The sequence below is a fragment of the Oncorhynchus masou genome, chromosome 25 (assembly GCF_036934945.1).
Source record: "Oncorhynchus masou masou isolate Uvic2021 chromosome 25, UVic_Omas_1.1, whole genome shotgun sequence".
In the NCBI taxonomy this organism is placed as follows: Eukaryota; Metazoa; Chordata; class Actinopteri; order Salmoniformes; family Salmonidae; genus Oncorhynchus; species Oncorhynchus masou.
In genome coordinates this window covers 32,282,070-32,307,037 of record NC_088236.1, presented here as the reverse complement: position 1 = coordinate 32,307,037, position 24,968 = coordinate 32,282,070, and the positions used below count along the sequence as shown (strand labels likewise).

Sequence of the window (24,968 nt, the reverse complement as noted above, 5' to 3'; positions counted from 1 at the left end):
AAGATACCAAAACTCTGGTAGCTTGTTTGTAAACTTCAGTTTCCAGTAATATACCATCCCTTAACAACCCTAGTGACAGTAACAGACTGGTGTGCTGGTCCCACCTTGTAGACGATGAGGTCATGTCTGCCGTCTCTCAGCGTGGTTCCGTCTCCTTTCATCAGGCGGACGAACGCCATGCCAAACGGCTTCTCTGATTTGTCTCTAGCTAAAGGAAACACAGTGGTGTCAGTGGGGACCCAATCAACCAACTCTGAGGAACACATTTATACTCATGCTGACCAGCTCCCAGAGGGTTAGGGCAGGCTGCCCGGCTGTCGAGTGTTTTAGAAATGTGAGGCACTCACAGTCCTGAGATGATCTGTGTCGAAACATCACCCTGAGATGACAGCGACCCACATCTTCAATAGGAATAGTCACCTTGTAGGGGAGAAGAAAAGGATGAGGAGAGGAGTGCATCATGACAAGATTATAGATAGAGAAAGTCATATCTGGTGTCTGTCTAGCATTTTGTATGCGTGAAACAATCCTTGCCAATATCTCCTCTAAAGGATTTATTGTTATAGAGCCAAATTGATTTGGAAAAGTAATTGCTGAACTTGAGCCACCATGAGGAGAGTCCTGACAGAAACACCTGGGATGCTGGTAAGTGAACTGTACCTTGACTGTTTCATTCCAGCTCGGCTGCTTGACCTGGTAGTAAATTACAGACTTGTATTCTGTGATCCCATCATATCCAGCTCCAGGAAATATTGCTTTCTATTCAAGGGGATGGAATGAGCTTCAGTCAAACGTAGGATACTTGTTTTTACAGATAAGAACATTTTATACATCCCATGTAAACATTAATTGGGGTCATTTTATAATACCTTTAACTACAATGTTGTCTTACAGTCAACCAACCTACATGACCGTCATGCAATACTTGAGGTCAAAATTGTTAAAGAAAGAAAGGTGGAAGCACGTATAAATTTTAACATCACACTTACCTCCATGAGATTGCCATCGTTATCTAGAACACTCAACATCACTTCAACATTTTTGGGTGACGTTTTTTTACCACGGTCAAACTCCCCCTGCAGCAAGGTGACATAGATATCGTTCCTCACATACCCTAGAGGAGAATTAGTTGGTTAATCCTAAACAATGATCTATTGCCTGTCACTGCTGTAAAGGCAGCTACAAAGTATGCAAACCCATTGTTTCAGACAATTCAGCTACAAAAGATGAAAATGTAAACTTATGGCACCTGGGAGGATGATCTCAGGGAAGCCCATCTTTCTGACGATGGCGGTGGTGCGATCAACAAAGTGAGGGTAGTCCTTCCTGACCTGGGACAGGTCACCAGGAAGCAGCTTCAGTGTCACAAACAGTCCTGAGAACCCAACAGGGCCCGTCAATGAAGACAAAGTTAGTAAGACAGACATAGTAACAGAATGTTCAGAATCGATACACACAACCTGTAATGTTCCTATTTAGAACCGAGACCCACATTTCAAAAGCCCCTTCCGAGTTATATTCCTTAGTATTTCATATTCTGTTCTACTCTGCTATATTCTGGGCAAACTGGTGAGTTGTTGCCACATCATGTTAGTGAGGGTCTCTCTTTACCCTGGCCCTTGTGGTTGACCTCCCGGGTGTTAATGACTTTGTTGAAGACGGCGGTGAGAGGCTCGTTCTCTCCAATGACCCGGGATGGGAGGAGAGGAGAAATGATGAGCTGCCTCTGACGGATGTAGGTCTCCATAGCTATCCTGAGAGAAATGGGAAGGAATAGGAGAGGGGGAGAAATAGATTGTAAAAGTGGGACTGACACGTGGATTGATCACAAACATAGAGCAACGAAAAGCATATTAAGATACTGGAGGTGAAAATCCACAAAATATAAAAGTGCACGTGACCAAGAAGGAAAGGTAAACAGCCTCCAGTTGCATTTTTGTTAACACAGCACAACAAACTTAACTTGATCTACAGTATGGTACAGCAATACAAAGCATAATTCTGTTTCCTAACAGAGTTCAAGCCATTTGTCATTTGACTATAATGGTATAAGAGCAGGTTGATTTCAAATGGACTGGGGAGTGGGGACCACTAACACAGGGTGACAATGAGCAGAGGCTGTTGGAGATTTTAAAACACTCACTGCTGAAAGGGGATGAAATGCTGCTTCTCCTCATCGTCTGCTTTTCCATGGGCGATATCTGTGATGTCCATCACTGTGGACAGAGACGATGACGTTGTGAATGCTGTGGTGATAGGGGGCCATGGCTAATATAATAAGCTGATATCAATTCAATTATCTAGTTATTGCCACTGCTGCTGCTAGCATGGCCTCACTTTAATATCTTTGGTATTTGATTTCCCAGCTCGAGCTATTTTACAGCAGAGGTCTTTCACTCTGATTAAGTAAACTACAGAGTAGAGCCACAATGTCGTTTGTGTTTGAAAACTAGTTATAGGGCCCTCACACACCTGTTGCAATGTACCAGAGAAGCAATGAGAACAAGAGAATTCCACAAAAACAGCATAGGTAGGATTCCAGCAGGCCGGTCTGCGTGACATTGAGCTTTGTGTTGCAATAGATGGTTCAGTCGGCATTCCTCTTTCTCTCAAAATGTGTCATTTCTTAGGAAATAGCTGAGGGAAATGAGAGCTCTCTATTGCTCTCAATGATTCTGGGTTCAGTCCATTTGTTGTGACACCCGAGGAAACCATTTCTCATCCAACACAGAAATGTAATCCTTCACTCAAAACAAAGAGGGCTGTTAAAAACTTTTCCCTGACTTCTTTGGCGAGGCACACAACCTGGAAGTGTTTTAGGGGTCAGGAAGGTAAGCAGGTGCAGGTGTGCTTAGGGTGTGTCTGGCTTTTATCAAGGACAGGGATTCCTACAGTAACTTTTTATTTAGGCTGTCACTTTACCCATTCACTCAAACTCGGAGTATGGGAAGTGTTCTGATCTCAGATTAATTGAATTCCATTGAATTGAATGTGTGAATGTGAGCAAACAAATATAGTGAAGCATTAAAAGACATCTCACCAGCCACACCAAACGGTCTCCTTAACCCTCCAGTGTGTTTCTTGCCCTCCTTGAGCTCCATGCTGCCCACTCTGATAATCTGACAGACGAGGAAGAGACGTGGCCTAATCAGGTCACTGCTGCTCAGATCCTGACCAGATTGGAGGAGAGAATGTTAATGCAAAGATAAGAACTACATAAAGCAAGTACAATTAAAGTTTCTTGGCAGAAAATATTAAATATCTTATGCAAATCTGCTTACATAAAGCTTAATGTGAGCAGTTCAGAGCCTGTCTGAGGAAATAAATGGCATGGCATAGCATGCCCCATCCAAGGACTGTCACTGCCCATCTGTCAGGCCACATGGCTACTAGTTTATTACATTTACAGAGAAAAAAAAACAGAAAGTAGAAGGGAGGGTTTCATCTGTTACCGTGAAAAGGGCAGGCAGGTTGTTGAGTTTCTCAATCTCTTTGGGCATGCCCATGCTGTCCCAGCGCACCAGGAAGTTCTCACTGCAGACATAAACAAATCAGGAATCCCAACTCACTTACTTCACTATAGCCACTCTGTAACAACCCTTTTTCGGTGTTTGACAAGATACACAAATATATCAAAAGGGTGATATAATGTTATGCAATATCTGCATATATGCGACATGGAATAAACATGATTACGGGACAAAAGCTTCTTTATGGTGTCAGAAAATGGTATTGGCCATGATGTTATCTGGTTTACTATAATGCAATGAATTCAATACATTGATATCTGACCTGATGAACTCAGACTGGTCAGGGTCATAGAGTGACATAAGCAGCTCTGCATCCTCCCCGATGTTACACACAAAGTTCTTGAGGTTCACGAAGAGACTGTAGGTGTGCACCGTGCTGAACAGGGACTGGCGCCTCATCTCCAGGTTCTGCAGCCGGGTCTACAGAGGAGCACAGACACTATATGAGCGAACACACAATGCACTGGCAGGGCAACCAGTATTAGTCAGAGAGACAAATGAGAGAGAAAAACAACAGCTCGCCCATGCCTTCTCCTCCTGTATTCTGTCATCTATACTGCGGGATGCAGTCTCAAAGGCCCTGAACAGACTGACTGTGCTGGTGCAGTCTGGGTCCAGAGTGTTCCCCGCGTCATCTCGCACCACCAAGTCCAAACCCAGAATCCTGTACAGAAAGAATCCCATATAGTTTTAGACAGATTTACAAGGGCATATTCTTAGCACAATGACTTTACAAGCACATTTATGTCACAGTAGAATTAGAGTACAATTCATACCGGTTTCCATAATCAATCTTAGCTGTGACTTTCTTCCTGAGCTCCACAAGGTCATCCTTGGGTAATGTTCCTGACACTATCTGAGATCGATACTCGATGAGGCTGTAGGCCATCTGCTGAACGCCCCTGAAGAGAGTGGTCTTGTTGTTCTGTCAAACAAACAGTCATATTCATCATCACAGCCACCCAGACTTACATAATCACACATTTCCAAACAGAGTGAATGTCAGAGTTGGATAACAGTATAAGGGTAATGTGAATAGAATGCAAGTAGGGAGATTGATAAGAAACTAATATTTACCACGTACCACATACAGCTTGTACCATATTTGTGCCCATTCCCTCAGAGTGGCACCAAGTTCCAGTACCAGTGGTAGGTCTCCTGGGATAACTATTTCCTGTTGGCTGAAGGGGGAAGGAAAGAAATAACCAGATATCCCAAATACAATGCATTTCTAATAACATGACATGAAATGAGTGACACCTTACCCTGTCCCTTCAACTTTCGCCTCCTTCAGGTGGATGTACGAGGCTGGGAAAATGCCCTGTGAGATGAAACATAAACCTCTTCTTCAAACTATTTTCTCATTTCAATGAAACACTATGAATGGATGTACGGTTGTTGCCATACCTTCCGTGATTTGTCCCGTAATGTGTACCCTCTGTACCAGCCTGGGGAGATTAGAGATTGATAGATGGATATAGAGACATGACAGAGATATAGGGATAAATACAATAGATAAGATTGATGAGAAGAGGGCAAACTCGATCCAGATGCTGATATTGACTGTTCCATCTTTCAAGAGCATTTCATTAAACATCGCTGATAATTTTCCATGCATGTCTGGTATTGAGCACAGCCTTGGTTCAATGTTTTACAAAGTTCCAGAGTGTTGCAAACTGTTCCTTAACGTGTAACAGCTTGTTGTATATGTGAGTGAGGCTAGACTGTTCATGCTCACCTTCAAATGTCTCAAGTATATGTACAGTGTCTCCCACCTGGAGAGAGAGCTCCTGCTCGCCTCTGGAGTCATAATTATAAATTGCTGAGAGAATTGACAGGCGGGGGCGAAAAGAGAGACAGTCTTACTACGTGAACCAACATACAAACACAAAATGACAATCCCCAGCAAGCTCAAGATAAAGGAAGTGGAGACAGAAAAATGATATGAAGAGCCAAGAAAAGCTTATAGACTTTGGCCTTTTCCCAAGTCATATCTGATAAAAGGTACATGGGTCGTCGGGTATTTCTTGCGCTGTGAAAAAGCATGCTTGAATTAGAGTAAACTTTTTTTATGCATTGAAAGAATTTACAGGTGCATTCTCATGGTGCACGTGAAATTCGGTGTTGGCTGTATACTTGAAACGCAGTTAATAAAAGGGCCCTCAATTGCTTTGAACTTCATTTTACTCTAAATTATATCCTAATAAATGTACACTACCGGTCAAAAGTTTTAGAACACCTTTTCATTCAAGGGTTTTTCTTTATTTTTTTAAACTATTTTCTATATTGTAGAATAATAGTGAAGACATCAAAACTATGAAATAACACATATGGAATCATGTAGAAACCAAAAAAAATGTTAAACAAATCAAAATCTATTTTATATTTGAGATTCTTCAAATAGCCGCCCTTTGCCTTGATGACAGCTTTGTCATTCTCTCAACCAGCTTCACCTGCAATGATTTTCCAACAGTCTTGAAGGAGTTCCCACATATGCTGAGCACTTGTTGGCTGCTTTTCCTTCACTCTGCAGTCCGACCCATCCCAAACCATCTCAATTGGTTGAGATCGGGGGATTTTGAAGGCCAGGTCATCTGATGCAGCACTCCATCACTCTCCTTCTTGGTCAAATAGCCCTTACACAGCCTGGAGGTGTGTTGGGTCATTGCCCTGTTGAAAAACAAATGATAGTCCCACTAAGTGCAAACCAGATGGGATAGCGTATCGATGCAGAATGCTGTGGTAGCCATGCTGGTTAAGTGTGCCTCGAATTCTAATGAAATCACAGACAGTGTCACCAGCAAAGAACCCCCACACCATAACATCTCCTCCTCCATGCTTCACAGTGGGAAATAAACATGCGGAGATCATCCATTCACCCACACTGCATCTCACAAAGACATGGCGGTTGGAACCAAAAATCTTCAATTTGGACTCCAAATGACAAATTTCCACTGGTCTAATGTCCATTGCTCGTGTTTCTTGACCCAAGCAAGTATCTTCTTAGTATTGGAGTCCTTTAGCAGTGGTTTCTTTGCAGCAATTCGGCCATGATGGCCTGATTCACAGTCTCCTCTGAACAGTTGATGTTGAGATGTGTCTGTTACTTGAACTCTGTGAAGCATTTATTTGGGCTGCAATTTCTGAGGCTGGTAACTCTAATGAACTTATCCTCTGCAGCAGAAGTAACCCTGGGTCTTCCTTTCCTGTGGCGGTCCTCATGAGGGCCAGGTTCATCATAGAGCTTGATGGTTTTCCCGACTGCGCTTGAAGAAACTTTCAAAGTTCTTGAAATGTTCCAAATTTACTGACCTTCATGTCTTAAAGTAATGATGGACTGTCGTTTATCTTTGCTTATTTGAGCTGTTCTCGCCATAATACAGTATTTTACCATATAGGGCTATATTCTGTATCTGCCACCACCTTGTCACAACACAACTGATTGGCTCAAACACATTTAGAAGGAAAGAAATTCCACAAATGTACTTTTAAGAAGGCACATCTGTTAATTGAAATGCATTTCAGGTGACTACCTCATGAAGATGGTTGAGAGAATGCCAAGAGTGTGCAAAGCTGCAATCAAGGCAAAGGGTGGCTCGTTTGAAGAATCTAAAATATATTTTGATTTGTTTAACCCTTTTTTGGTTTCTACATAATTCCATATGTATTATTTCATAGTGTTGATGTCTTCACTATTAATCTACAATGTAGAAATTAGTAAGAATTAAGACAAAACCTTGAATGAGTCAGTTTTCAAAACCTTTTGACTGGTAGTGTACAGTATGTGCATGTATTCATGATTAGGATTTTAGGACCCAACCTGAACTCATGTTTTAAATAAAGAGATGATTAACATTATTCCTGTTCTTTTTCATTCCTTGAGGCTATGTGTTGGGTGGAGTAAGTGGAATTTTTCCTCTGCAGGTTTATTACAACATCCACACAGAGGGAGGTGGCGTGAGAGGAGGGACTTGACATCATATATTATTTATTTCTAAATCACAAAGGAGACTGACGGTTAAAGGTCATTTTATACAGGGCATATTGCAGCCAACTGGGTCAGCAGAGTGCCCTGCCCTCTATTCTCCTCAGTTTGTTAACTTAAGTGTCTTCCGGGAGACGGTTCCGTCTCTTCCTCCTCTTTTCCGAAGGACACGAGTGGGAGACAAATCACAAAGCACAGTATGCTCTCCTGCTCTCCCGCTGACTCTCTCTCCGTGCACACACATTTCCTTGTCATGACTTGCAGACACACTTTCAAAGCCTAGTACTCGGCATTATCTACCCTCTATAACAGGAACAATGTGAGGAGCTCTGTCCTGACTTGCATGGTGATAATCCTTGTTGCCGGAGGCTAGATCTCACTGCACGCTTCAACTGGCTCAGCTCATCACACCTCTGAATACCTCACAACTGAACATCAGTATCCTTTTCTTTCCTTAAGCATCTTTCCCTTCCCATAAGTATCCTTCCCATTTAATTGTTTGCAGTTCCCCTTCAAATCAAATCAAATTGTATTGGTCACATACATGTGTTTAGCAGATGTTATTGCTGGTGTAGCAAAATGCTTGTGTTTCTAGCTCCAACAGTGCAGTAATATCTAACAAGTAATATCTAACAATTGCACAACAATACACAAAAATCTAAAGTAAAGGAATTAAGAATGTATAAAATATTTGGATGAGCAATGTCAAGAGTCAGCATAGATTAAGATAGAATAGTACGTTTTCATCACTGCTCTTTGTTCTGTGAGAACTAATGTAATATGTAGATCTGTAACAGTTATATATCCACTATGATGATCTTTATCTTCTATGATCTTATGAAAGACCTTGTACAAATACCGCTTTTTTTTCATAGTGCAGTTGTACAGTGATAATGCAGTGGTACAACTAACCTAATATCAACTAACAATAAGGATCCAGACTAGATCATCAACAAGACAAGATAAAACAGCCACCTGGCTGTGTATGGCTTTGTCAACATTAAGATTATTTGAGATCGCTCATCACCATTACATAGGCCAATAGAAATTAGATTGGATAGGCCTTAGTCATGTTGTAGCAGAGAGTGGTGCCATTAAGGCCTATTGAAGATGTAAATAATATAATTCAGCATAGCATCAAACCTCATCAAAACATTTCCTTATTCGTAGTTCAAGTGGAACTGACAGCGTTTTAACTACTTTGTAGATAACAAACAGACAATCATAATATCAGTATAAGTCGCTCTGGATAAGAGCGTCTGCTAAATGACTTAAATGTAAATGTAAAAAAGATACAATTCCCAGTTTATGCGACAAAACCAACTTCATAAGAGGTTTTAAAAACTGGTTCTATTTGACTCAACATTCCATGTACACTAAGGCAATGTTGGTAGAACGGATTGATGCAGTTCAATGCATTATTAATATAATTCATCACTACATGTCTTGGTTGTCCAAAAAAATATTGCCATCTGGTTGTAAGTCACAGCTGGCCTGGTACATCGTTTGCTGCCTCCATTCCCTATGCACTGATTCAGTTTCAATGACTCAATATTTTGGACAAAAACGGACAAATGTAACTAAACCTGTGAATGTCAATAGAATCAAACTAACAAGAGCAATGATCACAAGTCAGTCATAACGTGGCTAATAGGCTAGCGTATCTATTTATGTAGCAAGCTAAAAACACGGAGCCTTACGTTAGCTAGCCAACTGCTAGGAGGAGTGATTTAAGTTTATCTAAGTTTATCCCCTTGTTTTTCGGTGGCTATACACAGCTAGAGATGCAGGTGTCATTTGGTTAGCTAGCAAGAACTTGAAAGACTTATCCAGCTAGCATCTCTCTGCGTACGCAAATTCACTGACTATCTACTCTGATTTCAGAGCACTCTCATCAGTGTGCCAGAGCCTAGAATAACTGGAATAACTGATGAATTTACGAACGCACAACACTTGCTGAATATGACCGGTGTCAGTAAATGTAGGCAAAAAAAAGTAATAGTTAGTCACGATCGCTCTAGATAACATGTAAACAGCCTAACCAGCTCTGCTAGGGCGAGTAAAATAGTATTGTGTCTGGAAGTAGCTCGCCAACTACAGCCAGTTAGCAGTTTATTTTATTTTTATGGCTGTTTGATAAATAGGACTGTAATGGTCCCAAAAGTAAGAGGACTTCCGTGGTATTGACATATTTGCAGAAATCCATCCAGGTGTATGTTGTAGCTTTTGGGAATGTGTTCTTCTGATCTAAATTCGTGCTGTTGTAACTGCCTGTAAGCACACAGTCAAAGTGAATGATGGCAGGTCTGTGTGGTAAATGGCTAGTTTGCATGAAGGCCTAATGTAGCTCTGGTTGGCTATGGTGCACGGGTCTGAGTAGACTCCGGTCCTGATTGAGACAGATGGGCTTTTTTCGGTTTAATTTACGCTTTCCCTCTATAGAATTTTCACAAATGCTTTAGTATACGTAATTACCAGACGTTCTAAGAATTTATGAAAAGTGAAAATTAACATATCTAAGTGCTCGCTTGTCAGAAAATGTTTTTAAAAGTGTCATTCTTCCTGGGGGTGTATATAAACAGACTTGAATAACATTTCATGTTGCTAGAATGCTGTCAGTTCCACTTTAAAACTCCCCCTGCCAACTCAGAAACAATAGCAAAGAAAAAATACCAAAGAAATGACATCTCCTTCTGGTCATGCAGAGTGACACCAACTTGACATCGTTCTGACTGTGTCCAGAGAAATGCCTGGCAACAGCAGAGATCTGCCCGTGGTTAAAAATCACGCCAAGCATGTTGTGATGCAGGACTACTGTTACCGCTAAGCGCTACTGTCTGTGCCTCAGCACTGCTCACCAGTGCAGCTCCTTCACACTGTTTTGCATCTCAACCTGTGACATCCCTGGCTGAGGTTACATATAAACACACGCACAGACAGCCTCTTGTCAAAATCCTACCGGCTCTCTATAATCTGACCAAATCAGATTGAAATGCATGTCAGGAAATTCAAATGGCATTTTATTTATGTAAATAATCCTTAAAGATCATGTTAAATAATGGATCCTCTATATAGACGATTGCCTTATGATCTGGACAGGTTCCAAAATTAAATGAATATCTTAACTACAATTACACTAGAGTACAATCAATTTCCTTCATTATGGAAAATAACATTAACTCTATACATTTCTTAGATGTACTTGTTAAAGGGCCAATCTCTAAGTACTACAGTTCACAGAAAACCTACAGATAAAAATATTATATTGACAGCTGATAGTTATCACCCTCTTCCCCTAAAAAGAGGTTTACCAGTAAGCCAACGTCATAGACTGAGTCGCATTTGTGACACAGAGGAAGAATATGATAGACAATCAAATTCTCTCCTTGAGTATTTTCGTTTGAGAGGTTATTCCGATACCTGGCTTGATTAAGCTAAAAAACAAGTTAAAAGCTTGAACAGAAGCCAGTTACTTAACAAATTCCAACAAAAAAAAACAGAATAAACTGTTTTCTGTAAACTATATACTTACTTTCAATGATAGACTTGATGCCATTATGGCTACCGTCAAGAAACACTGGCACATATCATCAGACTCATATTTAAATTCTGCCTTCCAGAATCCACCTTTATTCAATTATAAACGGTTTGATCAGATGTGGTCAGAGAGAGAAAAGGGGCCTTCATAAAAGGATGTTTCCCCTGTAGAGCTTGTACCTCTTGTAGCACCATAAGGACATGTTCTATTTTAGTATGCCCTCAGACTTGAGATAAAATCATGTAGAACTTACACTACTAAAAAGAGTTATTTATATGTTACAGTGTTCTTGTAATAAGATTTATATTGGAAAAACATCCCGCACCTTGAAAGTACATCTTGGAGAACATAAATCCACTATTAGACGTCAAGATATCAACTCGCCAGTTGCAAAGACACTTCATGGAGCAAAATCATTCCATTAAAGAATTGCGTTTCTGCGGGATCTAAAAAGTTCATCCACCATGTAGAAGAGGTGACTATGACAACAAATTACTCTAAAAGAGAAGCCATGTCGATATATAAATTAAAATCTATTTTTTCCACACGGTTTAAACAAATAATTAGATTTCCTATAAGCCACATTCAGACTGTTATAGAAGAACACTGTCCATATCAGATTTTAAGTATTGTTTATGAGTTGGCCCCACATATTTATGAACGGCTTTGCCTGATGTCCTTTGTGGTGGACTATCTCATTAATTGATATAATGTATTTTGGTGAGCGGAAACCTGAGGCGATTGATTTGTGAGTTGCCCTTCGTGCACCCTCCCGTACCCTATAATTCTGTATTTCTTTGTGACTAATTTATATACAGGTAGACCAGAAAAGCCACATCCCTGATTGGTGTATAGGGTGTCAACCCTGATTAGAAGCACTACTGCCCATCTGCTGTTCTTTACAAATGCTCTTTAGACATTTTTTATTGTACCGACACACTGAAGAAGGCTGGAAAGCCAAAACGTCTGTGTACACTATCCCTGATGCAGGGAAAATAATTTAAAACATTGAATAATAACGGAGGCTTTATGCAACATCTTTTTGAGTGCAAACCCATTATACCGCTTTGTTTGCATGAAATGCATGTGTGCTCTGATGAGTGATGATAGTGCATTTATATCAATAAATTGTCAATCTTTTCATTTTATAGCAATGACATCCTCTACACTATCACTGGCATCTTGACAATTACACATTGGTCGACTACATTTGAAATACATTGTATCACAGACATTAGGCTAGTCCATAAGTGAGGAGTATGTCTTATTTTCAAATATTACTAGGGTTTAGCAGCAATTGACACACAACAAGCTTCATGGATGTTCTGATTGTATCAGCATTACGCAAACATAACTAAAAGGTAGTGTCTGTTTCAAACGGTATCTACCCGAATAAGAACAAACCAATACACAGTTGCATGGAGTCATCTGTCATATTCAAAATGGTGGGAAAATGTAACAATACAAAGTATGACTTCAGTCCCCCTTCGACAATGACATGTCTGTGGTCTTCACCAAACATAGCAAAAGATGAACAAGAACTTGAACACAACATTCCACAGAGGTATGCTAGCTACGTTGGGGGTCAGCAAGCTAAGTCAAGGGCATTCCTTACTAGAATATTTGTATTTTTTAGAACGATGCCAATATCCATGTTCAAACAAAGTTGAAACCCAAATTAGTGTCAAAACAAAATTAACATTCTGTACATGAGACCTAAATCATTCTATGAGATTGTGGTTATTTTCTGTCCTGCTAAATTCAGAAATCTGTACGCCTTTTATATTTACACATCAATGTTTTGTAAACAATGAAGGAAAAACAACCACATGAAATTGTGATTAATTTCCACGTAACCTTTTGTATTTTTTTTTTTTATCTATGAATGGTGTTATTACTTGATACAGTGATATCAACCAAATAACATAGCCTCAATGTGTTTAAAACAATGGTGCAAGACTCTGTTCAGGATGAGTGTTAATATTTCCTGTAGGCTGGATCGAGTTGCTGCTGTTGTGATTGTATTATATCATTTTTAAATTGTGTAATGTTGATTGCAAGATGGCACCGACAGACGTGGCAGCTTTGCTTCTAGCTCCTATGCAACTTTGCAGTATTTTGTTTTTGTGTGTGTTATTTCTTACACTATTAGCCCAGAACGTTTTGTGTGTTATTACATACAGCCAAAATAACTTTCGGATATCAGCGCAGCGTTAACTCACCAGCACAAGGACCAAGAATATGACTTTCCCAAATTTGAGATATTGTTCTCACCCCCTAGAGCAATTTAACTTATCCCAGAGGCTGCTCCAAGATGCCACTGGCGGAGAAGAAGTATTCGGAGTGGACTTCTAGTCCGACTCAGGAGGCGTGCACACCATCCACTGCTTCAGAGTATATTACTCGCTAATGTTCAGTCTCTGGATAATAAAGTAGATGAGCTCAGGGTGGGGATCTCCTTCCAGAGAGACATCAGGGACTGTAACATACTCTGTTTCACGGAATCATGGCTCTCTCTGGATATACTGTCCCCGTCCATACAGCCAGCTGTGTTCTTAGTACATCGCACAGACAGGAATAAAGAACTTTCCTGGAAGAAGAAGGGCGGTGTGATTGTGATAACGTATAGAAACTCAAGTGCTTTTGTTCACCCGACATAGAATACCTCACAATCACATGCAGACCATATTACCTCCCAAGAGAATTCTCTTTGGTTATAGTCACAGCCGTGCATATTCCCCCTCAAGCCGATACCACGATGGCCCTCAAGGAACTACACTGGACTTTATGCAAACTGGAAACCACATATGCTGGAAACCACATATATTGTAGCTGGGGATTTTAACAAAACAAATTAGAGGAAAACGCTACCGAAGTTCTATCAACACATTGACTGTTGTTCTCGTACAGGGAAAACACTCAACCACTGCTATTCTCTCTTCCGGGATGCCTACAAGGCCCTCCCCGAACCACCACATTTAACCACCATGGCAAGGTGATTGGGAATATGGTTGAATACAAACAGTGTAGTTATTCCCTCTGTAAGGCAATCAAACAGGCAAACCGTCAGTAGAGACAAAGTGGAGTTGCAATTCAACAGCTCAGACACGGGATGTATGTGAGAGGGTCTACAGATAATCACAGATTACAAAGGGAAAACCAGCCACATCGCTGACACCAACGTCTTGCTCCCAGACAAACTAAACACTTTCTTTGCCCGCTTGAGGATAACGCAGTGCCATCGACGCGGCCCGCTCCCAAGGACTGTGGGTTCTCCTTCTCCGTGGCCGACGTGAGTAAGACATTTAAACTTGTAAACCCTCGCAAGGGTGCCGGCCCAGATGGCATCCCTAGCTGCTTCCTCAGAGCACGTGCAGACCAGCTGGCTGGAGTGTTTACAGACATATTCAATCTCTCCCTATCCCAGTCTGCTGTCCCCACATGCTTCAAGAGAGCCAACATTGTTCCTGTACCCAAGAAAGCTAAGGTAACTGAGCTAAATGACTATCACGCCGTAGCACTCACTTCTGTCATCATTAAGTGCTTTGAGGCTAGTTAAGGATCATATCACCTCTACTTTACCTGACACCCTAGACCCACTTCAACTTGTTTACTGCCCCAATAGATCCACAGACAATGCAATCGCCATTGCACTGCACACTGCCTTATCCCACCTGGACAAGTGGAATACCTATGTAAGAATGCTGTTCATTGACTATAGCTCAGCCTTCAACACCATAGTACCCTCCAAGCTCATTATTAAGCTCGAGCCCTGTGTCTAAACCCCACCCTGTGCAACTGGGTCCTGGACTTCCTGATGGGCCGTCCCCAGGTGGTGACGGTAGGACACAACACCTCCACTTCACTGATCCTCAACACAGGGGCCCCTTAAGGGTGGGTACTCAGCCCCCTCCTGTACTCCCTGTTCACCCATGACTGTGTGGCCACACTCAATCATCAAGTTTGCAGACGACACAACCATAGTAGACCTGATTACCAACAATGACGAGACAGCCTACAGGGAGGTGAGGGCCCTTGCGGAGTGGTGCCAGGAAAATAACCTCTCCCTCAACGTCAACAAAACGAAGGAGCTGATCGTGGACTTCAGCAAAAAGCAGAGTGAGCACACACCTATCCACATTGACGGGACAGCAGTGGAGAAAGTGGAAAGCGTCAAGTTCCTCAAAGTACACATCACAGACAAACTGAAATGGTCCACACAGACAGTGTGGTGAAGAAGGCGCAATAGTGCCTCTTCAACAGCAGGAGGCTGAAGAAATGTGGCTTGGCCCCTAAGACCCTCACAAACTTTTACAGATGCATAATTGAGAGCATCCTGGTAAAGGCAACGGCACCGCCAGCAACCGCAGGACTCTCCAGAGGGTGCTGCGGTCTGCACAACACATCACAGGGGGCACACTGCCTTCCCTCCAGGACACCTACAGCCCCCGATGTCACAGGAAGGCCAAAAAAATAATCAAGGACAATCACCCGAGCCACAGCCTGTTCACCCCGTTATCATCCGGAAGGCGAGGTCAGTACAGGTGCATCAAATCTGGGACCGAGAGACTGAAAAGCAGCTTCTATCTCAAGGCCATCAGACTAATAAATAGCCATCACCAGCCGGCTACCACCCGGTTACTCAACCCTGCACCTGAGAAGCTGCTGCCCTGTATACATTGACATAATAATGTTTACATAATGCTTTACTCATTTCATATGTATATACTGTATTCTATTCTACTGTATTTTAGTCAATGCCACTCCGACACTGCTCATCCTAATATTTATATATTTCTTAATTCCATGATTTTACTTTTTGATATGTGTATTGTTAGATATTACTGCACTATTGGAGCTAGGAACACAAACAATTCGCTACACCCGCAATAACATCTGATAAATATGTGTATGCGATCAATACAATTTGATTTGATTGCTGCTGCCTTCATGGCCAGAGGTGCGTTTCCACAAAACTTTATTGTACGTTCGTGAACACAGACTTTTTTGAGGTACGTGTGGGTGGGTGTGGCTTGAAACAATGAGTGACGTTTTTAAAGGGCAGTGGCCATGCTGATACCGTTCCCCAACCAACCCCTCCTCGTTTTCCAACTGGTCGTACATTACAGCACCGTTAATGTTCAATTGAACGATCCAGAACGTAAAAACGTACTGAACGCAGGCCTGGTCTCGCTTGCAAAATAATGGACTTTTACTGGTTAAATACAAAAACAACAGGTACCCAATTGCGATATTATAGGCCTACTGACGTCATCATACTCTCTGAAATGGTTCCCCATTAGTTTTGATTTACCTTGAGGGCGTGTATTCACATAACGTTCCACACAGCATGCCTAAACTAAAGTGACTCATGTAGGCTATGCGCCGAGGTTGTTTTCATAATATATGATAGGCTAAAATCACAATGTCTTACACATTTCCAACTATAGGCTTACATGTATGCTTCAGTATATGGACAGCAATAAAGTTTCAGCACGACGTGTAGCAAGGCTCATTTTCGAATCAAACCACTCGATTTACGGATTGTTACTGTATGGACGTAGAGAGCACACCCTGACCAAACGTATTCACATCGAATCAACATTCACTTTCTTTCAGGGATTCCTAAGCTACATGTGTGACAGTCAAAGTAGCTTAACTTCGCCTTTTCCTAAAGATTCCTAACTACATAACTTCCGAGTTTAATTGCCTTGGCCAACTAGTAAATAGACTGCTGTGTGAATTACAACCCAATTGTAAACAAGACGACATAGTTGTCTAACTTACCAACGCCATATTTCTCTTTTTTAGTTGGAATCCAGCGGGTCATTGCGGTAAAAATGATAAATAAATAAATAGATGAACTGCTGTGCGGGTGGGACACTTCTCGTCCTGAACACTACAGTTTCGCCATCATGACTTCAAAAGGGGGGAGGGGAGAAAACTAGGGCTATGCAATTGAACCCAGCAGCAAGCGTTGCCGCGCCTCGTTGCGTAGGCTAAAGATCACTCAATTGAACAAATGTGGCAAATGTAACATAACGACAATGTAACAATAGAACCAAACTTCAAATAAGTGATTAGAGAAACTCACTTACACTACACCGTGTATAGTGTACATTATAGGATACCATACCTTTCACCATGAGAGTCCATTGTGCAAAATAAAACTGGGTACATTACTGAGATAAGGTATGATAGCCACAATCAGAAGTAAGTATAAAACATTTTTCGTTGTCGGGGCAGCATTTTTGTCACGCGATAAAGTTAGACTGACATGAGAGAGCAATGGTCTGTAACAATGCAGAGGTATCATGTATAGACCCATGCAGACACTGAGTGTACTATAATATAGGTCAGCCAGAGGCGGCCTAAGGGCCAAAACTGGACTGCAAGGAATTTTGGGGATGTTATTATTATTATTTTTTAAATCACCAGGACATCTTTGTTAAAAATGTGTTTAGTTTAGGAAGTATTTTCCCTAGTATTCCCACAAATAAAAATAATATGTGATCATGTCTCAATGTAATCAAGGTATGAAATTATTGTTATTTTCAAATGCAATCTATTTTTGGGCTTAGTTATGGTCAATTTGCAGTGTAAAAAAATATTATAATTATGTTCCAGTCCGCTCAAACAAAAATCATCTGGCAGACACTCTTATCCCGAGTGACTTACAGGAACAATTTAGGGTTCAGTGCATTGCTCAAGGGCACATTGACAGCGTTTTAACCCAGTTGGCTTGGGGATTCAAAACAGCAACCTTTCGGTTACTGGCCCAGCACTCTTAAACCCCAGACTACCTTCCTCCCTGATATAGAGCATATTCTGGTGACTTTTTATTTATTTTTTACAATAGGCCTAATGTTACCATATGTTATTTGATTCAAATGATTTTTACTTTTTTGATTATAAGTGATTCAACCATTGACTGCTTTCTTTCCTCAAGGTCAGAAATGTAAGGAATCGACCTGTTGTCAACGATGTAGGCCTCAGTGGACACTGTCAGAGGATGTGCGCGTGTGTGTGTTTTAAATAACATGAGGAAAATGATTGCAGTAGCCTACTTGATTATCAGCAGGTGCACACAGTGTTTGTATTTTAGAGGATGAGTCTGTCTGAGGTTACCATTCATGCATTTATCTGTGTAAGTTTGCATCAATACGTGCATTGATTGTGATATTTTATTTATGAATGGGCCCCAGCCTCCCCGTAAGACAATGGGCCCCACCCTCCCCCTCCTCACCGATGCAGCTGTTTAGTGGATCCGGCCTGTTATTCTACTTAGCCTTTTGTCTTCACATAATGTGTTGCTGATAGCACTGCACAACCAAATGTTGCTGTCAATAACCATTAGCCATCCATTTGCATAGTTTTCCCCCTTGACAGCTTGATTTAGCTCTCACTGTCTTTATGGTGATTTCTCTGTGCGTTTTGCTCTGTCATTGTTCCCATGTACATTTCACACAGGTTCGGCCAGGACAATTGCTATGACATTTTTTGCATTATACAGTATTTGGTTTCTGCTAACCATCACAAAATATATCTTGATTTGATTCTGCAAAATGTCATATCCCCCATCGAAACAGTAGGGTAACTGCAGAGGGCATTAGTAGTCAGCCCTCAAAAGTAGATTCTCCCAAAACTGATTGGTGGTAGAGAAATGATTGGTACAGTTTTGGTATACATTTGCATAGCACTTACAACTGCTATCCATGTTTGTGGCATGCACAATACAAAGAATTTGCAAAAATAAGTCACAACTAAAGAAAAATAATCTTAAACAATAATTGGGTGTTAAGAGAAGGTTTACTGTAGCTACAATTCATTTAAGTTAGTTTTACAAATCTACTGCATATAAACATTTTAACATGTAACTACATAAATCAGATACAGATAAGGTACCTACAATGTAATTACACTGTACACACTGTACCGTCTACCATGTAAATATATAGGCAATAGGGACAGTTATTGTATATTAGTACAGCATTTAGGTTTATTTATGTTGAGGAATGTTGTTCTCTTTGAATGACTTGCTCATTGTCTGCTTCATCTACAGGTGCAGGATCATAATTTAATCACCTCATTGTTGCAGGAAATGTTCTGCACAGCGGGAAAATGCAAACTCGCATTGCATTCAAGGTTTAAAAAGGCTTCTAAAATGTGTAATTTTCTCTTTAAAATTTCAGACTTGATTTGCCCTAACTAAACATGTATCAACCCCTACAAAAAATTACTATGAATTCTAATCCACACAATAATTTACATTTCCAGTTACTGAAGGATTATTTCCCTGATTTGAGAAACTGGTCAAATTAAGATCCTACACCTGTAAGTGATTAAAAGATTGGACCACTTACTTGGGTATATATTGAGCGGTTTATGTACTTAAATACCTTTGAATAATTTGACACGGTTTTGTTTGATCCAAGCATTTTTGTGATTTGTGTATTCTTAGGTTTATGATTCAGTGTAGGCCTTACATTGCATGGAGTAAAGATCTCTAGTCATATTCAGGTTTACACTTTTGCCGTGTTATAACCTTCCACAAATATAATCTCAACCACAAATGGATTACTTTAATGTATTAATATATTTTTTAAATCCTTTGACATAGAGACCAGTCAAATGAAAATGAATTCTGCAAGCTGTGAATAAGGAACACAATATTGCCCTCATGTGACAGACTTTTGTTATTACAACATAACTTTTCTTGAATGGCAAAACAACAACTGAGGAAGAGGTATACAACCACTATCAAACACCATAGAGAATCATAAAGGACTCTTCATTGATTGTATCGGTTCTGCTATGGCATATGTGAGCGCACTGACAGCGCCATTGAGGCCATTTCTATTTTTAAGTAGTCAATTTTCTTCTACTAGAACTTTTATTTTTTATTTTAGTTATTTCACCTTTATTAACCAGGTTGGCTAGTTGAGAACAAGTTCTCATTTGCAACTGCGACCTGGCCAAGATAAAGCAAAGCAGTTCGACACATACAACAACACAGAGTTACACATGGAATAAACAAGCATACAATCAATAATACAGTAGAATGTACAGCATGTACATGCAAATGAGGTAGGATAAGAGAGGTAAGGCAATAAATAGGCCATGGTGGCAAAGTAATTCCAATATAGCAATTAAACACTGAAATGGTAGGATGTGCAGAAGATGAATGTGCAAGTTGAGATACTGGGGTGCAAAGGAGCAAAATAAATAAATAAATACAGTGTGGGGATGAGGTAGATTGGGTGGGCTATTTACAGGTGCAGTGATCTGTGAGCTGCTCTGACAGCTGGTGCTTAAAGCTAGTGAGGGAGGTAAGAGTCTCCAGCTTCAGAGGCCACGGAAGGAGTGTTGTATTGCATTGAAGTTCATCTGGAGGTTAGTTAACACAGTGTCCAACGAAGGGCCAGAGGTATACAGAATGGTGTCGTCTGCGTAGAGGTGGATCAAAGAATCACCAGCAGCAAGAGCAACATCATTGATGTATACAGAGAAGAGAGTCGGCTCAAGAATTGAACCCTGTGGCACCCCCATAGAGACTGCCAGAGGTCCGGACAACAGGCCCTCCGATTTGACATACTGAACTCTATCAGAGAAGTCAATCATTTGAGAAACCAAGGCTATTGAGTCTGCCAATAAGAATGTTGTGATTGACAGAGTTGAAAGCCTTAGCCAGTTTGATGAATAGGACTGCACAGTAATGTCTCTTTTCGATGGCGGTTATGATATATTTTAGAACCTTGAGCATGGCTGAGGTGCACCCATGACCAGCTCTGAAACCAGATTGCATAGCGGAGAAGGTACGGTGAGATTCGAAATGGTTGGTAATCTGTTTGTTAACTTGGCTTTCAAAGACCTTAGATAGGCAGGGTAGAATAGATATAGGCCTGTAGCAGTTTGGGTCTAGAGTGTCTCTCCCTTTGAAGAGGGGATGACTGTGGCAGCTTTCCAATCTATGTGAATCTCAGACGATACGAAAGAGAGGTTGAACAGGCTAGTAATAGGGGTTCCAACAATTTCAACAGATAATTTTAGAAAGAGAGGGTCCAGATTGTCTAGCCCGGCTGATTTGTAGGAGCCCAGATTTTGCAGCTCTTTCAGAACATCAGCTATCTGGATTTGGGTGAAGGAGAAGTGGGGTAGGGTTAGCCAGGTGGAAAGCATGGCCAGCCATAGAGAAATTGTTGACATTCTCAATTATTGTGGATTTATCGGTAGTGTCAGTGTTTCCTAGCCTCAGTGCAGTGGGCAGCGGGGAAGAGGTTCTCTTATTCTCCATGGACTTTGCAGTATCCCAGAACTTTTTTGAGTTTGTGCTACAGGATGCCAATTTCTGTTTGAAAAAGCTAGCCTTAGCTTTTCTAACTGCCTGTGTATATTTGTTCCTAACTTCCCTGAAAAGTTGCATATCATGGGGGCTATTCGATGCTAATGCAGAACTCCATGGGATGTTTTTGTGCTGGTCGAGGGCAGACAGGTCTGGAGTGAACCAAGGGCTATATCTATTCCTGGTTAAAAACAATTTGAATAGAGCATTCTTGTGGTCAGGAAGGCACCTTTAAAGAATAACCAGGCATCCTCTACTGACGGGATGAGGTCAATGTCATTCCAGGATACCCGGGCCAGGTCAATTAGAAAGGCCTGCTCGCTGAAGTGTTTTAGGGACCGTTTGACAGTGATGAGTATACTGCCACCTACAGTATACTGTTTGAAAAGGTATGTAGCCAAGTTTAGCGATTTCCTGCCACCTGCAGTTATGGAATGTTTACTCACAAGTATAATTAATTGGCTGATCCCTCCTGATGACCTGGATGGAATTATGTGATTCTTCCTTAACCTTTAGGAAGTCCCACCCAATGGACTACTTCAAATGGGGAAAGTCCACAATGGCGCTGCCCATGCTGAAACATGCTTTTGGGCACTAGAGTCCTCTATCAATCTCTATGTCAAACACCTTCTATTTAGAGAACATTCCTGTGCTTGAGTCATGGTATTATTAGGGGATATTCCTAAAATCTCAATAATGCTGATGAGAGACAGATTTAGGCTCAAGAGACCATTGTGTAGGATTGTTTCATGAACAGTCTACCACCTCAGGTGCAAGCTTTATGTAAGCATTATATAAGCATAACATCTCAGTTTGGTGTCGATAGGGTCGATGAATCAGTCAAGCAGACTGGCATATGTGTCTTGTCCTCCCTTCAGTCAGGCTCCAATTAGCAGAACTGCCTGTAACCTCTTCATCCGGTTCTCACCTAATGCTCTAGTTAGATGAGATTGAATCATACACTCCCAGAGAGAAAGCATGACTATGAGCAGAGATAAATAGTACTCAAATACTGGTGTTTTCATATTCAGTCTACCAAATGGATTAATGGTTATTTTTAGAAAAAGTCAACTGTTGTCCTACTACAGTATGTCTTAAGCAGCATGTTTTCCCTTCTCTTTCCATGTCAGAGGCCCAACCGCAAGATGTACTGGGATGTAAAGGCTGCCTGAGCTACAAACACTGAGCTAAATCCCTTCTATGTTCGCTTCGAGGCTAGCAACACTGAGGCATGCATGAGAGCATCAGCTGTTCCGGATGACTGTGTGATCATGCTCTCCATAGCCCACGTGAGTAAGACCTTTAAACAGGTCAACATACACAAGGCTGCGGGGCCAGATAGATTACCAGGATGTGTGCTCCGGGCATGTGCTGAACCACTGGCAGGCGTCTTCACTGACATTTTCAACATGTCCCTGATTGAGTCTGTAATACCAACATGTTTCAAGCAGACCACCATAGTCCCTGTGCCCAAGAACACAAAGGCAACATGCCTAAATGACTACAGACCCGTAGCACTCACATCCGTAGCCATGAAGTGCTTTGAAAGGCTGTTTAGGGCTCACATCAACACCATTATCCCAGAAACCCTAGACCCACTTCAATTTGCATACCGCCCGAACAGATCCACAGATGATGCAATCTCTACTGCACTCCACACTGCCCTTTCCCACCTGGACAAAAGGAACACCTTTGTGAGAATGCTATTCATTGACTACAGCTCAGCATTCAACACCATAGTACCCTCAAAGCTCATCACTAAGCTAAGGAACCTGGGACTAAACACCTCCCTCTGCAACTGGATCCTGGACTTCCTGACGGGCCGCCCCCAGGTGGTGAGGGTAAGTAGCAACACATCTGCCACGCTGATCCTCAACACTGGATCTCCCCAGGGGTGCATGCTTTGATTTGATCTGTTTGGTGTGTTCCTTACTTCTGCATCAGAAGACGATCATGAACAACTCTTGTCCTCCAACGGTTATTCAAAGATGAGATCATGAGTTCACCAGGGATCCCTTATATGATCCCTTCTCCCATGGATGTTTCTGCATTTCTCCAGTGAACCAAGGAGGCTAAAATACTTATGAGTAGTACAGTATATACACAGTACAACACTTTGATATTTACATTGTTTTCCCAACAGCAAATCTGGTGATGATTTGAGTTGTTATGTTTGCATACACATTAAGTCCAACTTGTTAACATCCTTTTTTTGTTGTCTTTTTTTATACAGAGAATATGTGCTGGTATCAATTTGATACGCATGCTGTCTCCTCATTCACTCTTTTGTTTCAGGAAGAAAGGGAAGGTTGGAGGGAGGAGCTGCAGAGGATAGGGTGAGCTGAGGACAAAGAAACTACAGGGGAAAAGAGGGAGGTGGCAGCTGCAGATTTTGGGGAGGTGGCTTTCTAATACTGTATGTAACAGGGCCAAAGGTCAAACATAGAGGACTGCATGTTTTTTTTCTCCTTCAGTTCTGCTGTTAAGTTTAGCTTTTGAGTGCTCTGTAGTAGCATTGTAGTCCAATTGTTGGTGTAAATAGCATAGTGTGGGTTACGCCATATATTACAAAGGAATAAAAGTCTCTGTGACTGTTTTGGAGAATAAAATGAATAAAAATGTGAAGAGAGAGTGATGATGGTAAATAAACCATATGTCATCTCAGAATAACAGTGACACTAAAGAGAGGGAACTTTAGCCAAACAGTCAGAAGATTTATAGCCACTGCAGAAATTAAGACCCTCTCTGTGTCCCTGTCAAGTAAAACTGATATCCTTGTTCTCCTTCTTGGGGATACACAGCCACAAAATTCAACTTGATATGAATAGCAACAAGTCACATATAGCCCATGGTATGTATGTAATCATTTAGCATTCATACAGTGTTCCTGTATGTGTATGAATGGCTGTGCATTTCTGCCACCAGTGTGGTGCAAAAAGAGTGTCTGGAATAAAACAGGACCGTCCTCTGTCAAGATTTAATGCAGTAGGATTTTCCTCTCTTGTTTCTCTAATGGAATTGCTTTTTGCTGGCATCCTCCATCAGTAGACATTTGGCCAGATTCTTTGGTGCAGCACCAACTTAGCTGAGTCATAAAACTTCTGAATTATGGCCAGTGATGTAAAGGAGAGTGAGCCAGCAGGAAAAACACAGGACCTTATGACACACACACACACACACACACACACACACACACACAGGCTCCTGCTCTCTACTTACTATCCGTCAATTTGAAAAAAATAAATACCAAAATGTCTTTAATTCTATCTTTGCCAGGTGTTCTTTATTGTTTACCAGCTACCAAGGTGGGAAACTACCAGCAATTTCCAAAGTTTGTTCATTGTCTGTCAAAGGGCCATCTAAGAGGGCGTCTCTCAGATGACACATACAGGTCGTAGGTACATTGTGGAGAAATTACATCATCTATCAACCAACCTATAATTGAAACAGTTGTTCTAATACACGTCCCTTTTATTCTAAAAAGAACATCCTGATTCGCCAATGCTATTATCTAAACACTCCATACACTTATTGCTGACTCATCTGGCCAGTCATGAAAATGAGTAGTAACTT

General features: G+C 41.2%; 1 protein-coding gene across 3 annotated transcripts in view; it reads right to left on the bottom strand.

Annotated features, from left to right (window-relative positions):
• LOC135514141 (dedicator of cytokinesis protein 5-like) overlaps positions 1–17,085 on the bottom strand; it is a 32,148-nt gene extending 15,063 nt beyond the window's left edge. For 2 of the 3 annotated variants that reach the window (XM_064937378.1, XM_064937380.1), the window contains exons 1-17: positions 16,841–17,081; positions 5,269–5,352; positions 4,938–4,978; positions 4,796–4,851; positions 4,615–4,711; positions 4,307–4,455; positions 4,059–4,194; positions 3,793–3,950; positions 3,453–3,534; positions 3,041–3,170; positions 2,144–2,216; positions 1,612–1,754; positions 1,250–1,375; positions 990–1,114; positions 661–759; positions 348–420; positions 105–208 (exon numbers count right to left, since the gene is read on the bottom strand). In XM_064937378.1, coding sequence (XP_064793450.1) covers positions 105–208; positions 348–420; positions 661–759; positions 990–1,114; positions 1,250–1,375; positions 1,612–1,754; positions 2,144–2,216; positions 3,041–3,170; positions 3,453–3,534; positions 3,793–3,950; positions 4,059–4,194; positions 4,307–4,455; positions 4,615–4,711; positions 4,796–4,851; positions 4,938–4,978; positions 5,269–5,352; positions 16,841–16,883 — 1,719 coding nt within the window. In that variant the 5' untranslated portion in view covers positions 16,884–17,081. Of the gene's footprint in view, positions 1–104; positions 209–347; positions 421–660; positions 760–989; positions 1,115–1,249; positions 1,376–1,611; positions 1,755–2,143; positions 2,217–3,040; positions 3,171–3,452; positions 3,535–3,792; positions 3,951–4,058; positions 4,195–4,306; positions 4,456–4,614; positions 4,712–4,795; positions 4,852–4,937; positions 4,979–5,268; positions 5,353–16,840 lie in introns of all 3 variants that reach the window. The other variant, XR_010451642.1, reaches the window with a different exon arrangement.
• Between the last annotated feature and the right edge of the window lie 7,883 nt (positions 17,086–24,968).